The 26,855-nt window shown below is 32.3% G+C and overlaps 1 protein-coding gene across 3 annotated transcripts in view; it reads left to right on the forward strand.

Annotated features, from left to right (window-relative positions):
* The window catches only part of LOC118203991 (galactose-1-phosphate uridylyltransferase-like), an 85,715-nt gene that overhangs the window by 20,346 nt on the left and 38,514 nt on the right, over window positions 1–26,855 (forward strand). For 2 of the 3 annotated variants that reach the window (XM_085815667.1, XM_085815668.1), the window contains exons 3-4: window positions 1,772–1,847; window positions 26,092–26,270. In XM_085815667.1, coding sequence (XP_085671793.1) covers window positions 1,772–1,847; window positions 26,092–26,270 — 255 coding nt within the window. The remainder of the gene's footprint in view (window positions 1–1,771; window positions 1,848–26,091; window positions 26,271–26,855) is intronic. The other variant, XM_085815669.1, reaches the window with a different exon arrangement.

Here is a 26,855-nt window from a genome sequence, read left to right on the forward strand (position 1 = left end):
CTAATATCAGCATAGTTAAATAACTAATACAGTCTAAAAACTATGATCATGTGACTCTATCAGTTAATGAGCTAATAAAATTTAGCAATATTGTATTAAATTAGGCTGTAATTTGTTTTCGTAAAACTCAAACTGAGTTTATGACTTGTAACTTTCTTTTGAGCTGCTACGCAACTACTAAAGTTTTCATCAGTAGATCTAAAACACGTGCCAACGGCCATTCAGAAAATAAAAAGAAAGGCATTAAAATTCAATAAATACCACACCCGTAGGCGAAAAACTAAAAAGTGACTTTTAAGTCATGCAGTTTGAATTTAGTGATAGAGAAACAAAATTAAAAAGGTCCTTGCAGGCACAGAAAGTCCAAAACGAAGGTGGTGGATCGAACCCACGATCCCAATGTACAAAGAAAACCTGCTCTGCTCTTTAACACTGGGCTATGATCGCTCGTGTAGGAGGTTTCGGAAAAGCTATGTACTTCGTCACCTGATTAACTCCCATTTTCGGCTTTATTCTCGACTGAAGATTTTGCTTTCTGAATTTTTCAATAAGTGTGACCACAATTTCAAGAAGTTTCTGAATATTTTCATCTAGTACCCATGATATGGCATCATCAATAGTTTTTGGAACCTTTCTTGGGGAAGTTAAAATAATTTCCACCCTGAATAGAAAATACTTGAATATATAAAGTAATGGGAAAGACAAATCTTACCAAAATAAGAGAATTCCTTAATTTTTTATTTTTAAAATTTACATTACTCATATCCCACAACACAACATTCTCTCTATAGAAATCTATTAGTTGAAAAGTGCAGCCATGTTTATTATTCCAAATGAGGAGAAAAGCACATGATCACTCAAAGCAATCTTATTGGCTAGAGACTCCGATTTTATCGTACGCTAGTGAGCAGTGAATACCAGTTCTGAAAATCACGGCAGAAAACATGATCGATTTTTGGCGCATGAGCAAATCCTTAAAATTGTCTCTCTACGAGAAAGTCGGCCGAGAAAATTGCTTCGTATAGATGGGCCTTTTAAGAATTACAATATTTTATTTTTTTTGTTCTTTGTTTTTTATGCTTTTATTGTCCTAAAGATATGTTTGGCTTGTTTCTTGTTATATATAGAAAAATATTTTTTGATGCTATGATGAAGGTTTTATTTTTAATTGATGTGATTTTTTGGGGGAAGCGAATGGTACTTACCTAGATATTGGATACAAGTAATTTATGCATATGTATCTGCAAATCTTACCTAGAAACCAAAAGTCTCTTACTTGGTTATCCTGTATGAATAGCAAATGATGTAAAAAATTGCTTGATATAAGATTGAATCATAGCCTATTAGAAGAACTATAAATGTGAACATGTGCTCCATCATTAGGAAGAAAGATGTTCAGATTTAATCACTAAGTTTATAAATATTCAGTGAATATTTGGTAATTGACAAAAGTTGATTGGTGTTTCCTTCCTCAAATACTCATTCAAATATTCAAATGTAGAATCTAGAGTATAGTCAAATTTTTGAAAGTCTGCATAACAAAGTTAGAAATAGCTGTGTTAAGCAATTTGAAGTAAATCTTAAATATCATTTCATAGAGCTATGAAATGACCATAACCAAATATCAATCCTAATTTGCATAAAATTTAACAAGGGGAACCATATTAACAAGGGGAACTGAGTTTAAATTAAAATACTTGTAAGTTTTGTATATTTGATATTATTCTTTTAAATTTTAGTTTATGCTTATGTATGTATTTATTATTCTTAGATTAATCCCTGTTATGAAAGCACGTTTGTTTTTCCCAATGATTTCCCAGCTTTGCTGCAGGATGTTCCGAAACCAGGTTAGATACTTCTGAAATGTTATAATTTCCTTTCAGATATATTTTCAAGGTTAATGTTGTTCTTTAAATAATTATTGGCTTTTTTGTTAAAAAATAAAAAAAGGCTGTAGTTAATATGACATGTACACTGTTGAAAAATTTATACTGTAGATTTTTATCAACCAGAGTGTCATTATGCATTTACAAAACATATTTAATGCGTAAATGTAGAAATAAATCCTGTTTTTATAGTTTATTTGTACAATGTAGATATTTTAAAATAAAATTCTGTATTGATGAATATTATAAAATTTTACATAAGCAAAACCAAAGACCATGAATCTCAGACTGAATGCATATGACACTAATTATTTCTCCTGAAACATGTGGAATTCTCAGATGTTAAGAATTGTGGTTATCTCTCTGAATGTATAATGTATTCAATTATGTAAATTTATCAGGTCTGCTATTCCTCCTTATCTGCTTGGCAAACGTGTGTCCTGGCGAGACAGTGAGTCTGAATATGTTTTACAGAGTGTATGTATATATATATACACGTAAACATATACGCTTGGGTTACAGCTTATTTTTTTAATGTAAAAGAAGTAATAGATGCTACAGAAAAAAAAAAAAAAAATTGATGGCATAGCAAATTATTTATATTAATTAGCATTTATCATGAAATGGAAAAACTGGCATTAGTTATTTCTAAGAAAGAGTTTAGCTTTGGCAAGATCTTCTTTGTTGGAGGGCCATAGATCCGATTTCATAAGAGCTGAGAAGAGTCTTTCCATACAAACTGGAGTAGGAGAAAGAGCTGTTACGAGTACTTCTGTTAACTTCTCAGGATAGATTTTTATAAGTTCTAAAAGAGATGTGATGCAAACGCAATCATATTTCAATATTTCTTCAAAGGCCATGTAGAAATCTTGTTTGCGTTTTTTCATTTTTATATCTAAAGGTTCTTGGTTCTTTATTTTCATTCGCTTTGCCTTAGCCTTTTCAATATTATCTAAAACTATTTCTCAAAATCTAATTCATCACTTAAAGAGGATGATAGAGACTCAGTTACAATGTCTGCAGTTTGACTGTCCTGATTCAAATTCTCCAATTGTTCTGAGAATAATTTCATTCTTAATGAAAGTTCATAGATTGCTTTCTTTGCCTTTTTAATTTGTTTGTCATCCAAGAAAATTCGGTGTTTTGGATCTACAGATATTGAACTCAGCAAGATCTCATTGTCTAGCAAACTAGTTTCTCTTTTCTTCATTGAAGAAATGATTCCTCCTGCAATAAGCCCTCCATTTCAGAAAGAACAACCATCACATTCTTTCATTCTCGCCTCTTGTCAATTCTTCAGATTGCAGCTTTTTTGTTGCTCTATACGGTGTAGAAAGAAGAGTTTCCAATTCTGCAAGATCATTCCACAGTCTTTCTGTTAGTCAAACATTAGGGTTATCTACATCTTCTAAAAAAGTTCTTATTTCTAAAAACCTCTTTATCATCAAATATGTATTTCCTTATTGCACGTATTGCTGCTTACCTAAATTTACCAGTGAGATTTGTAACTAAATGAATCAGTTTAACCACTAATGGCAAATATCACATCCATCCTCCTCCCTTATATTTATTTATTAATATGTCAATAAAATAGAAAATAGCCATTTATTAATGTATATAGTTCATAAATAAAAATAACTCAGCTTGTCATTAATTTTTTTTTCCAATTCATTTTAAATTCAAACTCTCCAACAAAAACTGGAGTTGGAGTCGATCTGTTTTTAGCGACTACAGCTCCGACTCCTTTTACCCCAAAATTTGTCCGATTCCAACTCCACAGCCCTGGTTTAATTACCCTTTATTCTCCACGATATTACTGCTGCTCCTGCACTTCGGGATACAAAAACAAACTACTTGTGGTTCTGAACTTAAAAAATATAAGATCTACTAACTAACTAAATTTAAATAAGAGTTAACTTTGAATACTTTATACAGATGTCTAACACTAGATGTAATATTTAATAATTTGTAAATGGTAACATTTAATATTTAGTAACTTGTAATTGGCAACACTTTGGATACAGATTTGAAAATAGAACTATGCTGGTATTGCAGTTCTCTGTGATTATACATTCTAAGATTGTTAATAAATAGTTTCTAAAAGCTAAAAGTGTACCCTCATAATTTTATATGGTGTCAGGAGTGTTTTGCTTTCAAAATGGAAAAACAAAGTTTAAAACCACCAGAGCCGATGAAATTTGATGGAAATCTAGCTTCGAATTGGCAGAGATGGCTGCAATCATTTGAAATATATGAAGTAGCTAGTGGATTACATAATAAAGAAGAGAAGGTAAGAGTTAATACTTTTCTTCATGTAATAGGAATTCGTGGTCTTGAAATATATAATACATTTCCTATAGAAGAGGGTAAGGCAATTAAATTAAGTGAAATTAAAACAAAATTTACGGAATATTGTATTCCTAAGAAAAATATTACATATGAAAGACATTTATTCTTTACTAGAAATCAAACTGCGTCAGAAATCATAGATGAATACGTAACTGACTTTCGAAATAAAGCAAGAACATGCGAGTTTGCACAGTTAACAGACAGTTTAATAAAGGATAAAATTGTTTGGGGTATTAAAGATGATGTAGTGAGAGCAAGATTGTTACATGAAACAGAATTAACATTAGAAAAAGCTCTTCATATATGCAGATCTGCTGAAATAAGTGCACATCAAATGAAAATCATAAAAGATGAGGAAACTGCTGTAAACTTAGTGAAAAAGAAACTAAGTAAACATAATAAGAATACCTACAAAGAGGTAAATACCGATAAACAAAAGACAAAAGTTTGTTCTAAATGTGGAACATCTCATGAGTATTGAATGTGTCCAGCATATGGAAAAATCTGTCATAAATGTAAAAAGGCAAATCATTTTGCGAATCAGTGTAAAAGCTATATAATAAAAAATGAAGCAGCCAAGGTAAACCAAAAAAGATAGACAAATTAAATTAATAAATCATGACTCTGAGGAAGAGTTAGAATTTTATGTTGGCACATTAAACCTTAATTCAGATAACAAGGAAGAGAAATGGACTGTTGACGTTAATGTAAATAAAAGTAAACTAAATTTGCAGTTAGATACTGGAGCAATGTGCAATGTTATTTCTAAAAACAAACTGAAATTGCTAAATATTCCGATACAGAAGTCTGAAATTAAAAGATTAGTTATATTCTCTGGGAATAAAATGGATACTTTAGGAAAAGTAGTACTTAACTGCCAATATGGGAAAAATAATTATGTTGTGGAATTCCAAGTTATTGACAAAGAAGTACCTTCTATATTAAGATTAAAATCATGCTTGCAACTAGGTTTGATTCAGAAAGTAATGTCTGTTTACACTGAAGACTTACTGGAGGAATACAAAGATGTATTTGAAGGCTTAGGTTGTTTGAATGGAGAATATAAAATCCAGTTAAAACAAGATGTAACACCAGTCATTCATCCTCCAAGAAAAATACCTATAGCTATACGGGATAAAGTTAAAAAAGGATTACAAAGAATGGGAAATTTAAATGTTATTGAGAAAGTAAGAGAACCAACTGAATGGGTAAATTCAATGGTCACAGTTGTCAAATCGAACAAAATATGAATATGTTTAGATCCTAGAGATTTAAATAAAGCTATAAAACGAGAACATTATCCAATGTTAACCATTGACGAAGTTGTCACTAGAATGCCTAACGCAAAAATATTTTCTGTTTTAGATGCTAATAGTGCTTTTTGGCAAATCCAGCTTGACGAAGATAGTAATTTGTGTACATTCAATACACCTTTTGGCAGATACAAATTTAAAAGATTACCTTTTGGCATATGTTCAGCTCCAGAAATTTGCCAAAGAAAATTAAGCCAAATAATAGAAGATCTAGAAGGCGTTGAATGTATTATAGATGATATCTTAATATGAGGATCTAATGAAAAGGAACATGAGCTATGACTTAAAAAAGTACTCCAGAGAGCATGAGAAAATAATTTGAAGTTCAATAAGGCTAAATGTAAAATAAAAGTTAATCGTGTGAATTATATAGGGCACGAGTTAAGTGAAAATGGACTAAAACCTGATTTTTCTAAAGTGGAAGCAATTGTTAAAATACCAGAACCTACAGATGTGCCTTTGCTACAAAGATTTTTGGGAATGATTAATTATTTAGCCAAATTTATTCCTAACTTAACTACTATTACTGCACCATTAAGACAGTTACTTGAGAAAAATGTTCTCTGGCACTGGACTGAAAAGCATCAAAAAGCTTTGGAAACACTTAAAGAATTGATTGCAAAATCATCCGTATTAAAATTCTATGATGTTAATAAGGATGATCTCTTTCAGTAGATGCAAGTTCTGAAGGATTAGGTGCTGTTTTACTACAAGAAAACCAACCAATTGCTTATGCTTCCAGAGCTCTAACAAAAAGTCAGAAAAATTATGCTCAGATCGAAAAAGAGCTTTTAGCTATTACTTTTGGATGTTCTAAATTTCATCAATATATATATGGCAAATGTATTACAGTTGAAACTGATCATCGACCATTAGAAAGCATAACTAAGAAAAATCTTTTTAAAGCACCACAGCGATTGCAAAGAATGCTGTTAAATTTACAAAAATATGATCTAGATGTTTGATACAAAAAGGGGAAAGACTTATTAATAGCAGACACTTTAAGTAGAGCATATTTGAATACAACAGAAGAAGATAATGATGAAGATACAGAAATTCGTACACTGATTCCAGCATCTGATGACAAAATTTATGAATTAAAGAAAGAAAGTGAATGTGATGCTACACTACAGTGCTTAAAGAAATATATTCTGAGAGGCTGGCCAGAAAGGAAACATCAGGTAGAGCCTCAAGTCAAAGTATTTTGGGACTACAGAGATGAGTTGACAATGGAAAATGATTTATTTTTCAAAGGAGGAAGAGTAATTATTCCTTTATCTATGCAAAAGGAAATGTTAAATTTAATTCATGAGGGTCATTTTGGTATAGAAAAATGTAAGAAAAGAGCTAGAGATGTTTTGTTTTGGCCACTTATGAACAAGCAGATAGAAGATAAAATTTCAAAATGTTCTATATGTAATGAATACCAGAACAAAAACGTAAGAGAGCCTATGATACCACATGAAATTCCCAATTTAACTTGGTATAAAGTTGCGACAGATTTATTTGAGATTAACAAAGATGTATATTTATTAATTGTAGATTACCATTCCAACTTTTTTGAAATCTCCAAACTACCGGATACTCGAAGTCAGACAGTGCTCAGTTACATGAAATCTCATTTTGCAAGATACGGTATACCATTGATAGTGATATCTGATAATGGACCTCAGTTTGCAAGTAAAGAATTTGCAGAATTTGCAAAGAAATACCAATTTAAACATATAACAAGCAATCCATACCATCCACAGTCGAACGGATTAGCAGAGCGTTCAGTACAAACGGCGAAGAAATTGTTAAAGAAAGCTCAAGCAGATCATGCTGATCCTTATTTAGCTTTGATAGCTCATAGGATCACTCCAACTAATGAGATGCTAGGATCACCAGCTCAACGACTTATGAGTAGAAGAACAAGAACAATTCTTCCTACATCTGAAGAATTGCTTAAACCTCAAGTTGTGAAAAATGTAAAAGAAAAAATCAACCAAGAAAGAACTAAACAGAAGTCATATTATGATCGTCATACAAAAATATTACCATCGCTAAATAAAGGAAATTGTGTTCGGGTATATCAAGATAATCGCTGGAAACCAGCAGTTGTAGAAGAAGTGCATAAGATGCCTAGATCATATATACTTAGATCAGGATCAGTATTGAGAAGAAATAGAAAAGATATTAGAGAAAACAGTTCAGCTGTTGAAGAGAATATCAGAGGAACAGAAAAGGAGTTAATACACAGAAACAGATGTAAAAGGATATGATTCCAGATATTCTCAAGGGCAAAGTTTAGAAGATCAACTACCAAACTCTCCTAACTCAGAAACAAGAAACGGTGAGCTAAGAACTAGAAGTGGGAGAGTGATTAGAAAGCCGGCCAGGTATTTGGACTGATATTAGACTGTTAAAACTTTTGAACTCTTTAAAAAAATGGAAGATGTAATATTTAATAATTTGTAAATGGTAACATTTAATATTTAGTAACTTGTAATTGGCAACACTTTGGATACAGATATAAAAATAGAACTATGCTGGTATTGCAGTTCTCTGTGATTATACATTCTAAGATTGTAAATAAATAGTTTCTAAAAGCTAAAATTGTACCATCATAATTTTATATAAGGTTGGCCTTTTAGTTTATTACGTATGTAGAGCGCAAACTGCGGAAAACTACAATACGTTTTAAATATCGGGAGGACTAAATCTCTGGCCTTAAAGGCTGACAGTAACTAATTGAAATCTCGCATGGAATAGAGGCTCACTTTCTCTCCATCTAACTCTGTTCTTAGCGAAAAGCCACAACTTAAATACTTAAGAAGCGTTAGCTAGTACAATTTGCATAAACATATTGCATAAATTTATTCTGGCCAGAAGTGGAAAATAAAAGAGGACAATAAAGTTTTAAAATAAAATAAATGTTAGTAAAACTTAAGATCCTTACATACTTCCCTCCAGAATTAAGAAATTTGAAAAATAAGGTCTAAGCGAACTTTTTGAAAACTTCTAAATTATAAGTCTTAACACAAGGCCAATCTTTTACAAAAACTCCTCAAACTATCTAACCTAGAAATTATATAAAAAGCAATTTACAACATATTCTCGAGGGACAAATATTCTTCATCTGTACTGAATTTAAAAACAGAAATTTTCTTGTCTCTTATCTGGTTCCTTCCAGAGATCTGGACGGAAAACTGGTTTACTAATTTTGTTAAGCAATTAAATGGCAAATAGCATGAACATGTATATGTATATATATATTAATATTAAACTATTCACATTTCATTCTTAAGTATATTTAATTATCTCCTCGTGCTCTCTGACATGTGTTGTAAAGAGAGAAATACCAAACACGGACGTATCTATGTACAAGTGTTCAACACTACCACCTGCAATCAAAACACTAATGTGTTAAAATTCAGCATAAGAAGACCTCAGAACACACCTTACATTCAAATCTAAACCCTGAGGTACTATTCTTAAATAAGTGGCTAAGTCTTAAGTGTAGCGTCAGAGAGCCTAACTATATTCATTCATTCCAAATTTAGCACATATTCAGTCATACCATTAAGTTTTAAACCTTGGGCATTTATACAACATTTTCACTTTTAACATATCACAGTACTTTTTAAATTTTGAAGGAACAGTTTACATGTATATAAGAGCACATTAACATGCCATTAATTTTACACATTTCTAAACATACAGTAGCAATAAAATGTTTTGTTAACTTTCTCTCCTTCAAAGCAAGTGCTGTTTCTTTTACATTTAAATACTACATTTCACAAGTCCTTCAGATTAAAATGTCTTTTCTTTACAGAATCTTTTAAGTAAAACTTTGTACAATATTTTTACAATGTTCGTAAGGTACCTTTCTTATACTGTTACCAAAGCTTTTACAGTACTCAAGTATTTATACTTTACTATTATATAATAATTTTAGATTACTCGTGAGTAGTAGAAAAACGTAGTAAATAGTAGGTAAAACTCATTTCTTGCCTTTTTGGTGATAAAGGTAGACCTCATGTGAGGTAAAACTTCTCATTTAATTCTGCCGCATGCTGTAAGAACAAAAAATTAACTTAAATTTTTAAGGTAACATAAAGTTTTACTGATCTTTGCAATATTCGGACATCCATTTACCCGCTCACTCCTGGAAATTGGCGAAGACCATAGTTTGGTTGATCTGACGTCTTGTCCGGGTCTGACCTTCAGTTTCCTCCTCGATCCGTTTTCTTTTGGGGCATTCTTGTCGCCCCTTGAAAAGCTTCTTATCTGTTGGTTGCTTTCCCGGTCGCTTGATGGGTGCTGTCCTTGGAGGCGTCGGGACATCTCTAGTCGGTTGTTGCCAGGTTCTGATTGCTCGTTGTTCGAATTTTTGTTGCTGCCTTGAGACTGCAACTGGATTTCTCGGGTCAATTCGTGGACACTTGCTGCATGGAGTCCTTTCCGATGGTTCACTCTTTCTTTTCTCACAGGTACTATGACTGTGGCCATTTCTTCTTGCCTGCTTCGTACTGTTAGAATTTTCCCCTTCCTCCTGTTGGAGCTGGTCGTGTCCTCACTTTTAGGGGGGGGGATATCTTCCTTTTCTTGTTACCTCCTGTCTTCCATCGAGGGGCTTTTCTTTTCTTGCCTATATCTTTACTTGTGGCTGACACTGGCAGTCGTTGTTGTGCCATGTCTTGAGATGGTGCCTGCCGTGCTAGATCCTGCAAAAGATCTTGAAAATTTTTCATTTTATTTCGATAGTAATACAGTTTGATTTGGTCTATATTTGTCGTAAATGTTTCACCATTCTTGGCTCTTAAGACTACTACAGCATGGGTTACTTTTTTCAATCAAATATAGCCCTTCAAACCGTGGGCAAAATTTTGCTACTTTATCTTCTGGGGCTGATGAAAATGAATGTTAAATCTTTAACACTTCATCCCCCACATTATAAGTCACTTCTCGTCTTTTTTTCTATCATAATAAAGTTTTTGTTTTCTCTGTGCTACCTTAGTGTTTTTCTTTGCTTCACTAATTAACTTTTGTATATCCACCATATGAAATGTAGGAGCCCTTTTTGAACATAAAACAATTTATCTAACGGAGTCATAATTTTCCTGCCTAAAAATAACTCAGCAGGAGTTTTGCCCATCGTGTCATGTTTGGCGGTTCTAAGGGCGGAAGCCAATTCATTGACATAGTTATCCCAGCTTTCATGAAAATTTCTAACATAACTACAAATAATTTTAACTGTGTTTCTGTAGACCCGGTCAACTATATTTTATTGCGGCCAATACGGGACCATTTTTAAATGATGTATGCCTAGTTTTTGACACGTCTTCAAAAATATTGCTTATAAACTGAAGTTCATTATCCAATATAACTTTTAGGGGTGCCCCATACTTTAAAATATATTTATTTAAAATAGAATCAGTAACTAATTTCATGGAGGTCGTTTTAGGGTCACAATTTCGATCCATTTACTAAAATGATGAAACATAGCAAAGAGATACTGACTTTTATTTAACTGACTTTCTGGGAAATGGCCCAATAAATCACCGCCTTTTGTTTCATTTGGAAATTCTGATTTAATGCTATTTAGAAAACGGCCGGGCAGAAATTAACACAATTAAATACATGGTATGTTGGGCAGGATTGGACATACGCTCTTGTTAACTTTTGCAGTTCAGGAAAATAAACTGCTTCGCGCATGCGTTGGATGGTTTTCTGAATGCCACCATGAGCTGCAAGAAGTGAATCATGCAATTTCTGTAATATATTTAATCTAAGACTAACTGTGATAACAGGGCGAAATTCATTGTTATTATTCGTAGTTTTCATATAAAATAATAGACCATTTATCAGTTCATAATGGGCTGCCCTGTTTCTTATTGCTACAATATTGTGGTGACTAAAGTTTTCAGGATCTCTTAAATAATCATATATATTATTAAATTCCGGATCCTTGCCCAGTTCTTCATCTTTTTTGATTCTTGACAAGGCATTTTCTATGATATTTTCCTTTCTCAGCGTGTGTTTAATTAACGTGTTTAATTATCAAGTTATATTCTTGTAATTTAAGTGCCCATTTTATTAACCTTGGGGATCAGTTCTTCCCCGAATATAATCTAGTGACTGCCGCTTGATCGGAATTAACTGTTACTGGTGAACTGCCATAATAAACTCAGAATTTCTGTACTGCTAATAGAACTGCAAGTGCCTCTCTCTCAGTGGCAGAATAATTCCTTTCCGTATCATTTAAAGTTCAGCTAAAAAATGCCACGGGCTGCTTATTTGGGGAAAGTATCGCGCCTATAGCATAATCCGATGCATCTGCCGCAATTTCTAAATTTTCATCATTTTCAAGAAATTTCAAAACAGGGGCTTGTGTTAATGCTTGTTTTAATTTTCAAAAGCAGTATTAGCTTTGGCCATTTAGGCGAATCTTGCTTTTTAGTCCAAAGGGATTTGAATCCCGAAGGACTCTTAGTTTCGTTTTGGCATTTTGCATTGGACTCATAAATGTCGGTTCACTTTTCAAACTGTTGCTACAAAATGTTAGAGTCCTGCATTATATTTGAAGAAATTAAATAATGAAAAATCTGCATAAATGTATGTATATTTCTCGTATTGTGATAAAACAACGGTACATAGAGTCATCGAATTTTGAATAACGTAATCCTCCAACGAATATGAGCATTGTAGAAGACCAAATTTGAAATTTGAAATTTGTTTTATGATTGATTTCCTATTTTTTAAAACTTTGACGAATTTTTGATTAACAAACTCAAGGATTTCAAAGCGAGCAATGGCAACGTTGTGCAGAAAAAACATTTTTATCTCCAGCGCGTGAGTCTCTGTATCGGAAATTCTAAAGATATGCTCGTTTTAAAACTATTTTGTGATATTGCTGTTGCACTGGATCTTATGGTTTAAGTGCGAGGAACATGATATTTAATAAAGAAAGGTAACACATGTAAATGTTAAAAAACGCCCCTTTGGACGTAATTCGAAATCTGAAACATTTCATATTTTGTTTTTTATTTTTAAAATTTAATCTATCTGCCAATGATTAGCAAACTAAGCTACTTAGAAGTAATAGACGGAGTTCTTAAGGATATTTTTTTCTTTTTAATTTTAATAGCGATTTTGAAATAATGGCAAAATCTTTTATAAAGGACCTAAAGTATAAGCAGAGCCCTAAAAATGAAGATAGTTTTTTTCACAGTATTTGGTGGTGGGCAGTTTTGAATTGTAATTATTTTTTATTTATCCATTTCAAATCCTTTCTGAGAAATTTTATACCCCAAATAACGTAATTCCGTCGCTGCGAATTTGCACTTTTCATCGTTAACTTTTAGACCGGTCTCATTTAATAACGAAAACACCTCTTAAACTTTTTATGTGTTGATCCAAATTATCACTGGTAATAATAATATCATCGAAATATATAAATGTTCTCTTTCCTAGGACAGTTCTTAGCACTATGTCCATACGTCGTTGAAATGTTGTTGGTGCCCCTGAAAGGCCAAACTGTATACGCAAAAATGCATAAATGCCAGACTTAGTTATAAATGCGGTCTTTGGTACATCTTCAGGCTTTACGCTTATTTGAAAATACCCAGATGTTAGATCTAATGTAGTCATATATTTAGTGGACATTATATTTCTCAGGATTTCCTCAATAATGGGTAATGGATAAGCCGGATACTTAGTGACGCTATTTAGTTTATGATTGTCAATTGCAAAATGCTACCTTTTTGAGTGCGTAACCAGATATTCGTTATTATTTTTACATAGAACAATCAGGCTGGCATAACTGCTGGAGATGGGTGTGATGATCTTTCTGCTTAGCATATCTTTTATGTGCCATTCTATAATTTTTTTCTTTAGATTTGTCAGCGGTATGGTTTGTGGCGAACTGGCTGTAAATTTCCCGTATTTATCTCATGGTAGGTCACTTGTGTAAATCCGGGAATGTGACTGAACAAAGCTTACTTCACTTACCACTTGGCATAGTTTTTCTTGCTCTTCGGTTGGCAGGTGTTTGAGATTTAATTTGGGAGGGATTCACTTTCACTTCCGACACTGGTTTCATGGAGAGCTTAAGGGATGCTTGACTGATATTGAGTGTTGCTTCGGATGCTGAAAGAAAATCTACCTCCAATATAATACATGCTTGAAGATTTCTTACACTAAAGAACATACTTTTTACCTGCTTGTCCTTAATCTGGATATACAATGGTACTTTACCTATATATTTGCATCTTTCTTCCCTGAGGCTGCTATCACTGTTGTATCCTCCGAACTATAGATTCTATATTGACGAAACTATTTTTTAAAAAAGTCTTCTGCTACAAAGCTATGCTGAGCTCCTGTATCCAAGAGGATGGTGGCTGGAATATTGTTCACTAACACTTCAATCTTCAGAAGAACTAAATTTTTCACAATAACTGTATTGAGCTTGATGGTAGAGGGATTTTCTTGGTCTTAAGGATTTCTGCACCCTCCCGTCAGCAGAAATCTGTTTCAGTTTAAATCTTCTTTCTTCTTTTCCGGGCCTTCCTTCTTTTTCCACTGGCCTTCTGGCTTATTTTGTTGACATTCACCAGTTGTTTTTAAATATTCAGGTTTCTTTGACCACTGATTCGATTTGCTTCCATATCCGTGATCTTGCCTCTGCTGTGGCCTTCCTGCACTAAATTTGCTTCGTTGCTCATACTGGCATCTTCTTTTGTTGTCGGCTGTTCTGCTTTCAAACTGGACTGCGAGCTCAAGTAACTTTTCTAAAGTCATCAAATTCCTTAATTCGATGAAGTCTTGTATCTGGGGAAGTAACCTAGGCAAAATCACCTGTATTATTTCATTATCCAGCTGGCTTCCATAGAAAAGCTTAAATACTTGTTTTTTTTTTTTTTTTTTTTTTTTTTTTTTTTTTTTTTTTAATGAAACTTGAGAGGTCCTCAATTCTTTGTTGGTATATGTTGAAGAGTTACGCCTCCAATTTCGCACGATTTCTTACGACTGGGACCGGCCTTTACTAAGGTGGTTTTCAAATTTTCGTAAGTGTAGGTGGGACTTCCCGGTTGACCCAAGAGTTTTTCCCGATGCACTTGAACCAATTAAGCGCTTGTCCCCTCAAAGCACTAGTTGCCACAAAGCACTAGTTGCCGAGTTACTTTTTGGAACTCGTGGACCGGATATGACATGAAATGGTTATCTAGCTTTTCCAAAGAATTATTCACCGATGAATTCCCATCAAAGCTTGCTGCTGGCTTCTTCGCTGCCCGCATGGTCTGGATGATTTACCTGAATCCTTCTAGGGTGACAGCTGGCATTTCTGTGTTCTGAACGGATGCTGCAGGCATTTCAAATTCTTCTTGAAACTTGGCCATGGGTTTGCTTCTTTCGGTGCTACTATCAGGACTCCTATTCCTCCTTATCTGCTTGGCGATCATGAAGTGTCCTAACAAGACAGTGAGTCTGACTACAAACTATGTCTTATGGAGTGTAAAAGAAACGACAAGATGAGAAGGGTTTAATTACCCTTTATTCTCCACAATATTACAGGTGCTCTTACACTTCGAGATACAAAGGCAAACCACTTGTGGTCTGAACTTAAAAAATATTAGAAGTACTAACTAACTAAATTTAAATAAGAGCTAACTTTGAATACTTTATACAGATGTCTAACACTAAGGTTGGCCTTTTAGTTTATTACGTATGTAGAGGGCAAACTGCGGAAAACTACAATAGGTTTTAAATATCGGGAGGACTAAACCTCTGGCCTTAAAGGCTGACAATAACTGATTGAAATCTTGCATGGAATATAGTGGCAAGGAGGATCACTTTCTCTCCATCTAACTCTGTTCTTGGCGAAAAGCCACAACTTAAATACTTAAGCGTTAGCTAGTACAATTTGCATAAACATATTGCATAAATTTATTCTGGCCAGAAGTCGAAAATAAGAGAGGACAATAAAGTTTTAAAATAAAATAAATGTTAGTAAAACTTAAGATCCTTACATACTTCCCGCCAAAATTAAGAAATTTGAAAAATAAGGTCTAAGCGACCTTTTTGAAAACTTCTGAATTCTAAGTCTTAAGATCCTTACAAATTTTGTTTATTTATTTGGAATACACAATTTATTTCACGGGAGAATCACAGGAACTTTGAACATCTTTGCCATAATTTCTTTAATTTTCAAGAAATTGGTAATTTTGATTTTAAGTATTTAAATTTAATAAGAATCTGGAATATTATTTAGATTACTTTAGGTTTTTATAGTGGCAACAGATTTGAGGGCTCTCTACTTAAGAAAGGATGCCTTTAGTGGAAGAACTAAATCTGATATAAACTACCAATGTTTGAAGGTCTCATCCTCTTGGCCTTTTGTAGGGACGGTACTGATTTGTTTATGGCCTGTTATATTTATTTGGTTATTGGAAATTATAATTGTTATATTTTATGATTAGAACAAGAAATGTAATTAGCTTGTAACTTACAGTGAAATGATAAAGTACAGCTTTAGAAATGTGTTTTTTAAATGTATGCAGGAAAGCAAAAGAAGTGCCCTCACATAGTTTTAGTTAGTTAATTGCCCTACTTGAATCAGAAACATACCCGTATAAAATTTAAAAAAAGAAAAAAAAAAAAAAAAAAAATTATTTTGAATTTCTTCGACCAGATGGCACTACATTTATTTCCTCCCATTTTTTTCCCATTTTCCCTGTAAATTGGGTTGTTTGCTTTTGCCAACTTTGAAAAAATATTTTGCTTCTGAATAAAAGAGACCATTGTCCAAATTTAATAAAGAGTTTTCCCAGAGTCTCCACTAACCTAAGGTTACTTTTGTTGTTTAATTTTGCTTGTCTAATATAGCAATATACCAGTTTACAGAAGGGGTGATAATCTTTGGTCAACTGGGCGTTGATATCCAGGCAACTGTTTGACTTGTTTGAATTGTTTCCACATTTGAGAAATTACTGAATGATCAATGGCAAAGGAAAGAGTGATGACATCTTTGACTGATTGTTCAGCTTCAATGGATCTGACAGCATCCTGCTATTCAATATCTGTGATTCATCTTCGTTCCATCATAGAAACATGAATATTTTCATATAAACACTTCAATCTGCATTCACCTGAATCTCCTCATACCCTTCAAAATGCTGCAATCTTCATCGTCTGTCTAATCAGCATATGTTCCTGCAGGCAATAATTATTGGCTGTATATATAATAACTACACACTGCCATCTGCATCCGCAGCAGTTTTCAGCCACTCAAATTCACCTAAGCTTTTAAAAATTACTATTTGCATTGCAAACAAATTTGTACTGCATGCTAAACTTTTAGAAGCCATTTTATATGTAAGTTAAAAATGTAAAAATCAAAGTACTAACTTTAATTTGCATTAGTTCCTAAATTCTCCACTTTAACTTGGTTATTTTCCCTTTCTTACCTGAAAATAGTGATTGCTTAAACTAAATTGCATCATTTCAAAATCAATTCTGTGCATACATAAAATTAACTATGCAGGCATAATGCTTCAATATTTTCATCATAGACATTGCATTATCTATGTCATTATTTTCTAGTGATTTTCTGATGTCTGCTGCTTTTTCTTCTGTTGAAATTAATTGTTATAAAGTTGTAGTAAAAGCACAGATATGATCAAGAATGGTCCTTTTACACTGTGTAATTTGTATTTAGAATGTCTTCTCAAAAATAAAGTATTAAATTGGTAAAAATAAAGTATATAATCGCAACATTTTTATGCATCATCATTCTGTCACCATGCATGTGTTCCTCATGAGTCAGCTTTCGTCATCATGCATTTACTTCATTATTGAAAAATGACATTTCTACAAATTCAGTGAAAGCTTGACTATCCAGAAAGACATGCTGGATAAGTGTAAATTCTGGGGAACTGACCATATAAAAAGTGCAGTTCATAAATGAAAAGCCAAATCAGTGGAAGAAGAAATTTCTGGTCTAAAATTATAAAAATCTGTTATCAGCTAAACTATATAAAAGCTATATTTAGCATTGTGTGAGATTTTTTTAAGAAAATGCATTTCAAACATAAAAGTTGACAACTTTCATAGGCCTTAAAAATATTGAATGTAGAATATGTTATGTGATTACAAGATCAATTAAACTTGTGCTAGTCCTTTAGAAGTTTTAAAAAACTGATCACTTGTTATTAAGTAATCAAGAGATACAAGTTACTTGTATAGCATTAAAAAACGTAAATTGCTTATCGTAATTTTTATGTTGTATTACTGTGGTTCCCCCCTCCCTCTGTTTTCAAATAAAGTTACATATTTTGCCCATTAAGGTGCACTTTTCTTGATGTCATTAATTCCTGTAATTTGTAAATACTCCACCCATTGCTTATTTATCAAGCCCAAATTTTAACCTTCTCGCTATGCATCCTGCGATTTCCACGGGCAACGTAGAAGTAGCAAAATTGCGCAACCCACGATTTCTGCAGGTATGAATTTCTGCCGTCTATTTAACTGTGCAACCCGCTCGTTCCCCGTTCAGTGTTTACTTCTTTATTTAGATTTGGGCTAACAGATGATGTTAGTTGTCCACATTTCTGCCAAATCTACAAGAATACGTAATGTAGCATTTTGCGCACGCTTTTCAGAGCTCAAAGATGTCTGGCAGGAAGTGTTTCGCGAGTGGTATAACCTATATTGCTGACGATATTTCCGACAGTGATAGTAGTTCTGACTCTGATTTCAAGTATATTGAAGATAGTTATAGCGAAACTGATGAGAATTTCTCGGAATCCTCTGCAGGTAGTGATGAGTCTGAAAATTCAATTTCTATTGAAAACGTTCAAAGCAGTGCAAAATTGATATATATGTTTTGATTGATTGAAAAAATTTATATATATGGTATATAGCAGGGGCGGCCAAGCTCCTTAATAGTTCGAGCCATTTTTCAAAATTTGAAATTTTTCACGAGCCACAATTAAATACATATTTATAAGGTATTAAAAAACTTTTTACAGAAAATTATATTTATTGAAAACATATAAATAAAAGTACAAAATATGTATTTTAAATTTAAATATTAAAAATTAAACACATATATTTTATTTCTCTTGATAAATCTTTAAAATTTGTTAAATAATTGGTGGCAGCACATCTCAGTAATCCTTTAAGATGCTGGTTAGTTAATACTGATCGGTGTTTGGATTTCACGAATTTTAAGGTGGAATAAAATGAATCACATAAGTATGTCGTTCCGAATATTGAAATAATTCAACAAACCTTTTTTAATTCAGGATACTTAGATTCTGCTACAAATTTTCAAAATTCAGTAATCGGCGTTGACTTGTATTTTAATTGTAGAGCTTGATCTTCTTGCATCTCTATTAATTCTAATTCTCCATATGCTTTTTGGGTTATGATTACATTGGAAATGGAAAAAAATCACCTCAAATTATGTTAATTTAAAATGGATTCATAAAGAAATCAAGAGACGATTTAAAATATTTTAAGTCTTAAAATCTATTTTGGAATTCCGTCAATATTCCTTCTAGCTTTTTTACATACTCATTGAGTTTTTCTTATTTAATATGGGAAAAAAATTTTTAATTCGAGGAAAATGACAAAATGTTTTATTTTTAATGTCCTTTTGAAAAAGTTGTAATTTAGTTTAAAAACTAAATATACACTGTGAGAGGTCAGATATTATTTTATCCTTCCCCTGCCATTGTAAATTCAGTGTTTGTAAATGTTCCATGACATCAGTCAAAAACATTAAGTTTTGTAACCATTCGGCATCGTCTAATTCTGAATATGTTATTTCCTTTTCTTTTAGAAATGCAGCTATCGGGTCAAACAAATCTACAAATCGATTAATACGTTGTAGCTAGATAATCATCTAACAATGCAAAAGAAATTAATGTCATTTAGAAGTTCTTGGTGCTTTAATTCTTCAAGGAAATTTTTGAAATGTCTATGAATTTTGCATTGGTGCAAATGTAATTTACAATGTGTAACACTGTTTTCATAACATCAGGATATTTTAGATATTTTGTAACAAGATGTTCTCGGTGAATTAAACAGTGAATTGTGGAATTTGAGAATCATCTCTTAAAAGCCCATTAAGACCGACTTTTTTTTACCCAGCATTTAAAGAGCTCCATCAGTTGCAATGCTGACAAGTTTATTAAGAGGCATATAAAAAGTTTTCATTATGGAATCTAATGCATTTTTAATATTGACACCGCGGGTTGACTCTTGAAGTGCGACTAAATCTAATAATTCTTCTTTAACAACAAAGTCAGGTGAAACAAATTGTATGTCAATTGTGGAAGATCTATGATATCTGTAGATTTGTCAAGGGCTAAGCTGAATGCAATACAATTCTTCAAATCATTTTTTTAAAATTATATTCAAGAGATTTATTAATTGCAGTTATGTGTCATTCGGTTGTGTGTCTCGAGATAGGAATTTGCAAAACAACTTTGTGCAATGCTTCATTATTTGGATCTAAAACTTTAAGTACATCTTCCAAGTTTTTTTTTTAATAAACTCTCCATACGGGCATTTTGCATGAGCAATATTCCAGGCAATAACAAAACTGGCTTCTGCCACATTATTAGCTTGATTGCTGAAGGTCATCAAAATTGACTGTTGTGTATTTAAATTTGATTTTAAAGTAGCAAGTTTATCTGATCTTAATTTGGAATTTGGTGGATACTGATTATAAAACTGAGGATGATTGGTTTCATAATGTCGATATAAATTGCTAGCTTTATAATTTTTAACCGTAGAATTACAAATAACACATAATGCTTTTCCATTATTGTCAATAAAAAAGAAGTTCTCCTCCCACTCATTATTAAAACTTCTATTTTCTTGCTCATATTTTCTTTTTTTATTTTCATTCTCTGTCATATTTTTAAAAGAACTAGAAATAAATAAAGAAATTTAGAAAATACAAGTTTTGTGTTATGAAAACAATAACAACATGTGTTACATGCTACGAAGCAAATTATAGTTAACTCACCTAAAATCCCAGATTACAAATCGTATCCGTAGCAAGAGTGATACAAATTGTTTCCTCCAAAGCACCATGTGAACTGACCGTTGCAATGAAAGTTTACAAATTCAAAATCGGTCTGGAGTTGCATTCAGACATTGGACTTTGGACGCCCCAAATGCCTGAATATTTCCTATTTAGTGCTTTCCCCCATCACGTTATTACATTGCTCATTGCTTTCAGCTGTTGTTAAATGACATGTCAATCATTCTTTAGAAGCAACTAAAAGTAGTTCTGTTATTTTAATGCCTCTTCTCTTTCCTTTGTTTACTGTCAATGTTTAGCTTTTGATGCCTGAAGTTGCAATCCCATCCCAAGGGGGAACTTCACACAGGGTCAAATTATATTCAAGAGATGTATCATGTGAAAGCATCCAATAAAGAAGTTTTCGCTTTGCTTAAGTAGGTTATTGTTAGTGCTGTAAAATATTCAATTTGTCATAGGGGGAAGGAAAAGCATTCCAGGAGAAATTCGTAGACACAGGCTTTTTCCATGTTTGCCCTCTCTCGATGCGAAAGAATTAACTTGGACGGAAATGAAATTTGTTACAACGTTGTACTTAGTCCTTTCATATTTGTTGTCAGTAATTTAAAAGACATTTTGAAACACATATGGAATGATAATAATTTTTTTTAAATATAATAACACAAAAATGAAAAGGGAACTTGGGTACATTTATCGAGAGCCACAAATAATCCTTCAAAGAGCCGCAGGTTGGCCACCCCTGATGTATAGTATATATGTTTTACCTTTGTATTTTATAAAATAAATCAGAATTTAAACAATATTAATTTTCAGAATTTTCCTTTTATATCATTATTCTTCAATTTCAGTATTCTGACAACCTTTTCCTATGATCTAATTTCGTATTGGATGGGGGAAACTTTTATAAACAATTTTTATATATTTCAACTCTAAAATGGATGCAAATTTGAAATATGTAATAAAAAATACGCAATTTTTGAACCTATTTTGATGATAAAAATTACGCAGTGAGAGGGTTATTGATTTTTTTGTAAAATGCAAGGAAAAATCGTAAGTTAATGGATATTTCTGATTATTCGTACCTTCTGAAAAAATATTTAGCATCCAACGCTGTACATTACCAAAATAGGCAATCCATGAGTTCATTTTTTCCATCATAAGGAATTGTAATGGGACCATGGAGTTTGCCAGCTGATGATAAAGAAAGCATTGCACTTCTTCAGAAATATATCAATTTGCCTAAGAGTGGAGAATGCAAAAATTTGGATTCCATGAAGTTTTCTTCCTAAATGATCAAATCTTATAAATCAAAGTTTGCGTGCCAGTGTCAAATCTGCCCAATTTTCTGGTCTTTTTTAAAGGGAAAACAAATTACAGTACATTTTAAAAACAACAGTGTATGCATTCCCAAATTGCGCAATTCTGTGATTTTTTCAAGACAAAAAAAGATATGTATGGAGAAAGTGGCCATGTGTGCAGTGCCAAGCTGTGCTGCAAGTGTCTACCTCTGATATTTTTTAAAACTAAAACAAATTGCTGTGTAGATGAGGTGGTGACTTTCTAGATAATCAGAAAGTACCCAGCTAACTTAGTAAGTAATTTTCACAAAAACTAAACTGGATTATCGAGAATTGATTGGGTTTTTGTAAAACCTAGGTAAAGATCTTATAATTATATGTATTTTGATATTATGAGTTATTAGCATTAAATCACAATGTTTGGTGACAGTTTTTGTTTATTTTGTATTATAATCCTGAAGGTACTTTTCTATTTCTCCTATGCAAATCTCGCCAAGCAGACTTTATTGGCAACAACACGCACTATACACATAAAAAATGTTAGCAAATATTAGTTCTAAGAATTTTTTATTTTGAAGGCATAAACATTTTATTATTGTTTAAAATTTTGTAAAAAGAAGATAAATTTACTATGCTTTCATGGTACAACGTCCTGATTCACCGGTCCATATCATGCGACCCCAAATGATCTCATCTCACGTAAACTACGCTACAAAAATCTAATTCTCTCAGTAATTATCTACATTAATTTCAAGTTAAATATTAATATGGAATAGAAGTTTAAATGCAAGAATAATTTTAATTTGTATGAATAGCTTACTCAGAAATTATGTAAAAAAAGTGATTTTTAAAAAAATTCTAAAAGCAGTGTATGTTTAAAGTGCATATATCACACACCCATCTGGAAGATTAATGCAAGCGGCAATGCACCAGTGCATCACCCGGCTGCTAGTGACATTTGGGAACGATACATATATGACACACCTGTCTCCAAGGAGTTTCTCAGTTCAGCAACATTCTGTTGCGCAGGGGTTAATCCTAATGTTAATCCTAAGACAACTACCTTCAGCACATCTAAACTGTGTCATTGACATAAGTCTTTCCCTGCAGTTTCTGTTCATTGCTGTAAACTTTTGCCGAATCACTGTCCAGAACTCAAACAAAGAAACCAAGTTTATAAATAGCTCCAACGCTTTCACTTTTTCACCTGCTGCTGCCAGGATAATCTATATGTCCTGCTTCACTGTTTTTCTTTTTATACTGTCTAAAATGTAAGCTGTATAGGCAAAATTGTGAAATATCTTGTGAATTGCATCCATAAGCATGTGTGAAGTAAATATTGTCTCTCTAGAACTACTTTATTGAACAATAAAATTCTGCTGAGTTTGGCCACGTCTGTCTGCAACTCTGTCATTTCATTTATGCAAGAACCATTGCAATTCCATTACAGCTATCATCTGCAAAGTAATTTCGATCATGACTAGAAAATGCACTGGTTTTGTCTTCCTTAGCTAACTAGCTAACTCTACTAAGTTGTATCAACTACTAAGCTGTATCAACAGGAACCACAGGACTACTGGCCGCTGAATCGCTAGGATGAGATGTTCGTAGAAAACTAAAGTGCATTCATTTACCCTGTTAAAGAAAGAGTTACTATTATACAGTATTACGTCATGGACGCTGAGTTATTTTCCTTATTTCATGAAAACTCATTTGAGTACTGCAACAGGAACGATGTGACAGAATGTTGAAAGAACTTTCAACCAATTACAAAAACGTTACACGTAATAATTATATTGAACTGGAACAACCACCATTGTGAGATAATATCCTCATCATAACTCTTTTTTCATACTTTCCTTAAAGAGCATTTGTCATTCTATAGAATGCCTAGATATTATATACAATGCCTAGGTAAAGTACGTAATAATTCTCTTATTTCATACTTTGCCTAAAATTGTCCAGCATTGTGTATTTCATTCTTTGCCGGTAACATATATAATAAAAAGATTTGGTTCTCTTTGTAATTATTAATTCTTAGTGAATACTTGTATTTTGTATAATTTTGTTTTGGTGATAAAATGTTTATTTCGATTTTGGTTACTTTTCTAAAATAAAGCAAATATTTTTGAAATGTAACTGCTATTAAGTAGCAATGAAAGCTTTCTTAGCCTTAAATTGCTATGAAGGCACTAAATAAATTGTGAGTCAACATAAACTGTGAGTAAAAAAAAAAAAAAAAATCTGATGTGTACACCACATGACTTCCTTGTACGGAATATTAAATTATACGCATTTTTTCTTGCATTTTATTTAAACTTATTAGATTGAATTAAACCTACTTCGCCGACAGCACATAAACTACAATAGAATAAATTCATTCTTTAAAATTCACTTTGTTTACCATAGCGACACTCTGGTGCTAGGTTTACTTAACAGTATTATATTTCATTCATATTATAACTCAGAATGCACAAAATGTATATCATTTAAAGAATTATCTAATCGTTGCCACATGTTCTATTCAAATACTGTAATAATGCTAGAACTATGTATAAAAGAAATTAAGCAAACAAAACAAAACAGAAACAGTTTTTCACAGACGATTGAGTATTTCTCATTTAATTAATTCAGTTCTTACTTTGCAAGAAGGCAAAAATACATAAAAACTCAAAATATCTATATTAAAAATTACGAAGTAAATCTCAAACGCTTATTTCCTCGAAAAAATTCCAGAAAGAATTAAGCATGATTTAATTGGCAATAATAAATAAATGCGTTATCTTTGTTGTTGCAAAGCTAAGTTTCTCTAGATTGGCAACAAATCCACTAGTCTCCTGTTTCAAATGTAAACATCAATGGCCGCCATTAAAAACACGCTTAGCGGCAATTAAACAACTTTAAAATTGCTGATAATTCTAAAAATATTGCACACAGATTTGCTAAAGGCATAAAATCCTTAACCGGAAGATAAAAACAACATAATTCAATCATTTTTAAAGCAAAAAATGTACAATTAAATGTACAAAAAATGTACAAACATATAAGAGTAAAGAAACTGAGCAGGGTAATAGAGTGGATATATATATAAATATATTTATATACGTTTGGTGCTGCCGATTGCAACAAAAATACGAAGTGCACATCTACATGTTATAGCAGTGCTATATAGAAAATTTCAACGTTCTGAGGGTACTCGTTTTTGAGTTGCGAGATACGTACATACGCACGAACGTACTTAGGTATGTACATACGTTCGTACAGATGCCACGAAAATTCTCTTCAGAATTAATTTTAAAGCAGTTTTATATTTCTTTTTTGAAGGAAAAGAGTATTTTATTTTGTCCTTACGTACAGATATGACGCAAAAACATCGTTAAATTGCATTCGATAGCGGTCAAAATGGATATTTTCGTTGAAATATGCTGCCTGAAACTTTTCGTGATTACAATACTTCCTTTTTACTTCGTACAAGGAAGTAAAAAGGAATTTACAAGAATTGAAAGCCATTGTGTAGGTTTAAATGTTACTCTTTGTACATGTAGCACAAAAGAGTAATAAGGTAAGCTCACTTCAAAAGGCAGGAATTGATTGCTTTTAATCATGCCTTCCAAAACAACTTTCCACTTTTCTGCACATTTTCGCCAGTATATCTGGAGATTGTGACCCCTCCTATGTGAATTTCAGCCTTTTAGCATAGCGCTGGACCACATGCTGCAGGTTTCATCATCTGTGAAATCTCAGAATTAGCTTTCTTCATGCAAAGAACATAATGTGGCTTGCTTAAAATCACCTTGTACCTCTTTTTCTCTTCAGATTTTAGAATTTTAGTACAAATATTGTAAATGATTTTATGCTGAGTTTATGCATTTCTGCAACTTTTTTTAGCAAAAACAGATCGCTGTGTTCTTAAGGAGAACAACGACACTAAAAAACTGAGAAGTGTATGTATTTTGTATGGAAAAAGAGGAAGACAAAGAAATAAACAGCACTGTGCATTGTTGAAATAGATATAAAAATACTATTACCAAATGTTCCTGTCGGGTTAACAGTGAGCTTATGAATGCTTTCCAAAGTCACCAATGAAAGCATGACTTTTTGGTAGGGGTGCAGATAGTCAGAAAGAATGTAAAGTGTATAATATAATGTATCATTTTTACAGGTTAAAAAAAGTTATTTACATTAAATTTATATTTAACATTTTTCAGATAAATCCACTCATCCCTTATTTAAAGCAGAAGCAGCGAGAGGTACATGCCGAGTGATGTGTTTTCATCCGAAATCAAACATAACTCTCCCTTTAATGTCTTTGGATGAAATTCTTGAGGTTATTAACACTTGGGTTAAAGAAATATTAGATCTTGGTACCAATTACAGATGGGTTCAAGTATGACTTTTGAATATTCAATAATTATATTATAATTATATTATAATTATATTACAGGTTTTTTTATTAGATATCGGATGAGAATTATGTTATATTGCAGATCTGAAAACTCACTAAGCATTATAGTTTTTTTAATTGATTTGACAAAATCAAATGACATCACAATAGAATTACAATGATGATCTGTTACTACATTTTGAAGAATTTCATCCAACATTCCATGCTGAGTACTTATGTATAAAATTATTCTTTAAACTAGACTTGAGTATAGTTTTGAGTTAATGCAAGAAAATGTCTTCTCTCTTAAAACACATTTATAAAAAGTTCTGTAATAAACAAATTACAAAATCACCGAACCATAGTTTAATGTATAAGGGAAACCCTGTGGCGTAATTTATTCTTAAACACTTATGTGGCAGGCAATATTGCCAATAGCCCTACATTGTCCTTTAGGGAGTTCTACTCTGAAAGTATAGCTGTTACAACAGTCATCTTAAAATTTTAAGAAATTCGCGTAAATCACTTTGTTTTGTATTTTTTCTGCTTCCATATTGATAAATAGTGCAAATTCCTTATTTTCATAAT

This window comes from Stegodyphus dumicola, chromosome 4 (genome assembly GCF_044657685.1).
Source record: "Stegodyphus dumicola isolate Sdum_Otavi_A_Nest chromosome 4, ASM4465768v1".
NCBI lineage: Eukaryota > Metazoa > Arthropoda > Arachnida > Araneae > Eresidae > Stegodyphus > Stegodyphus dumicola.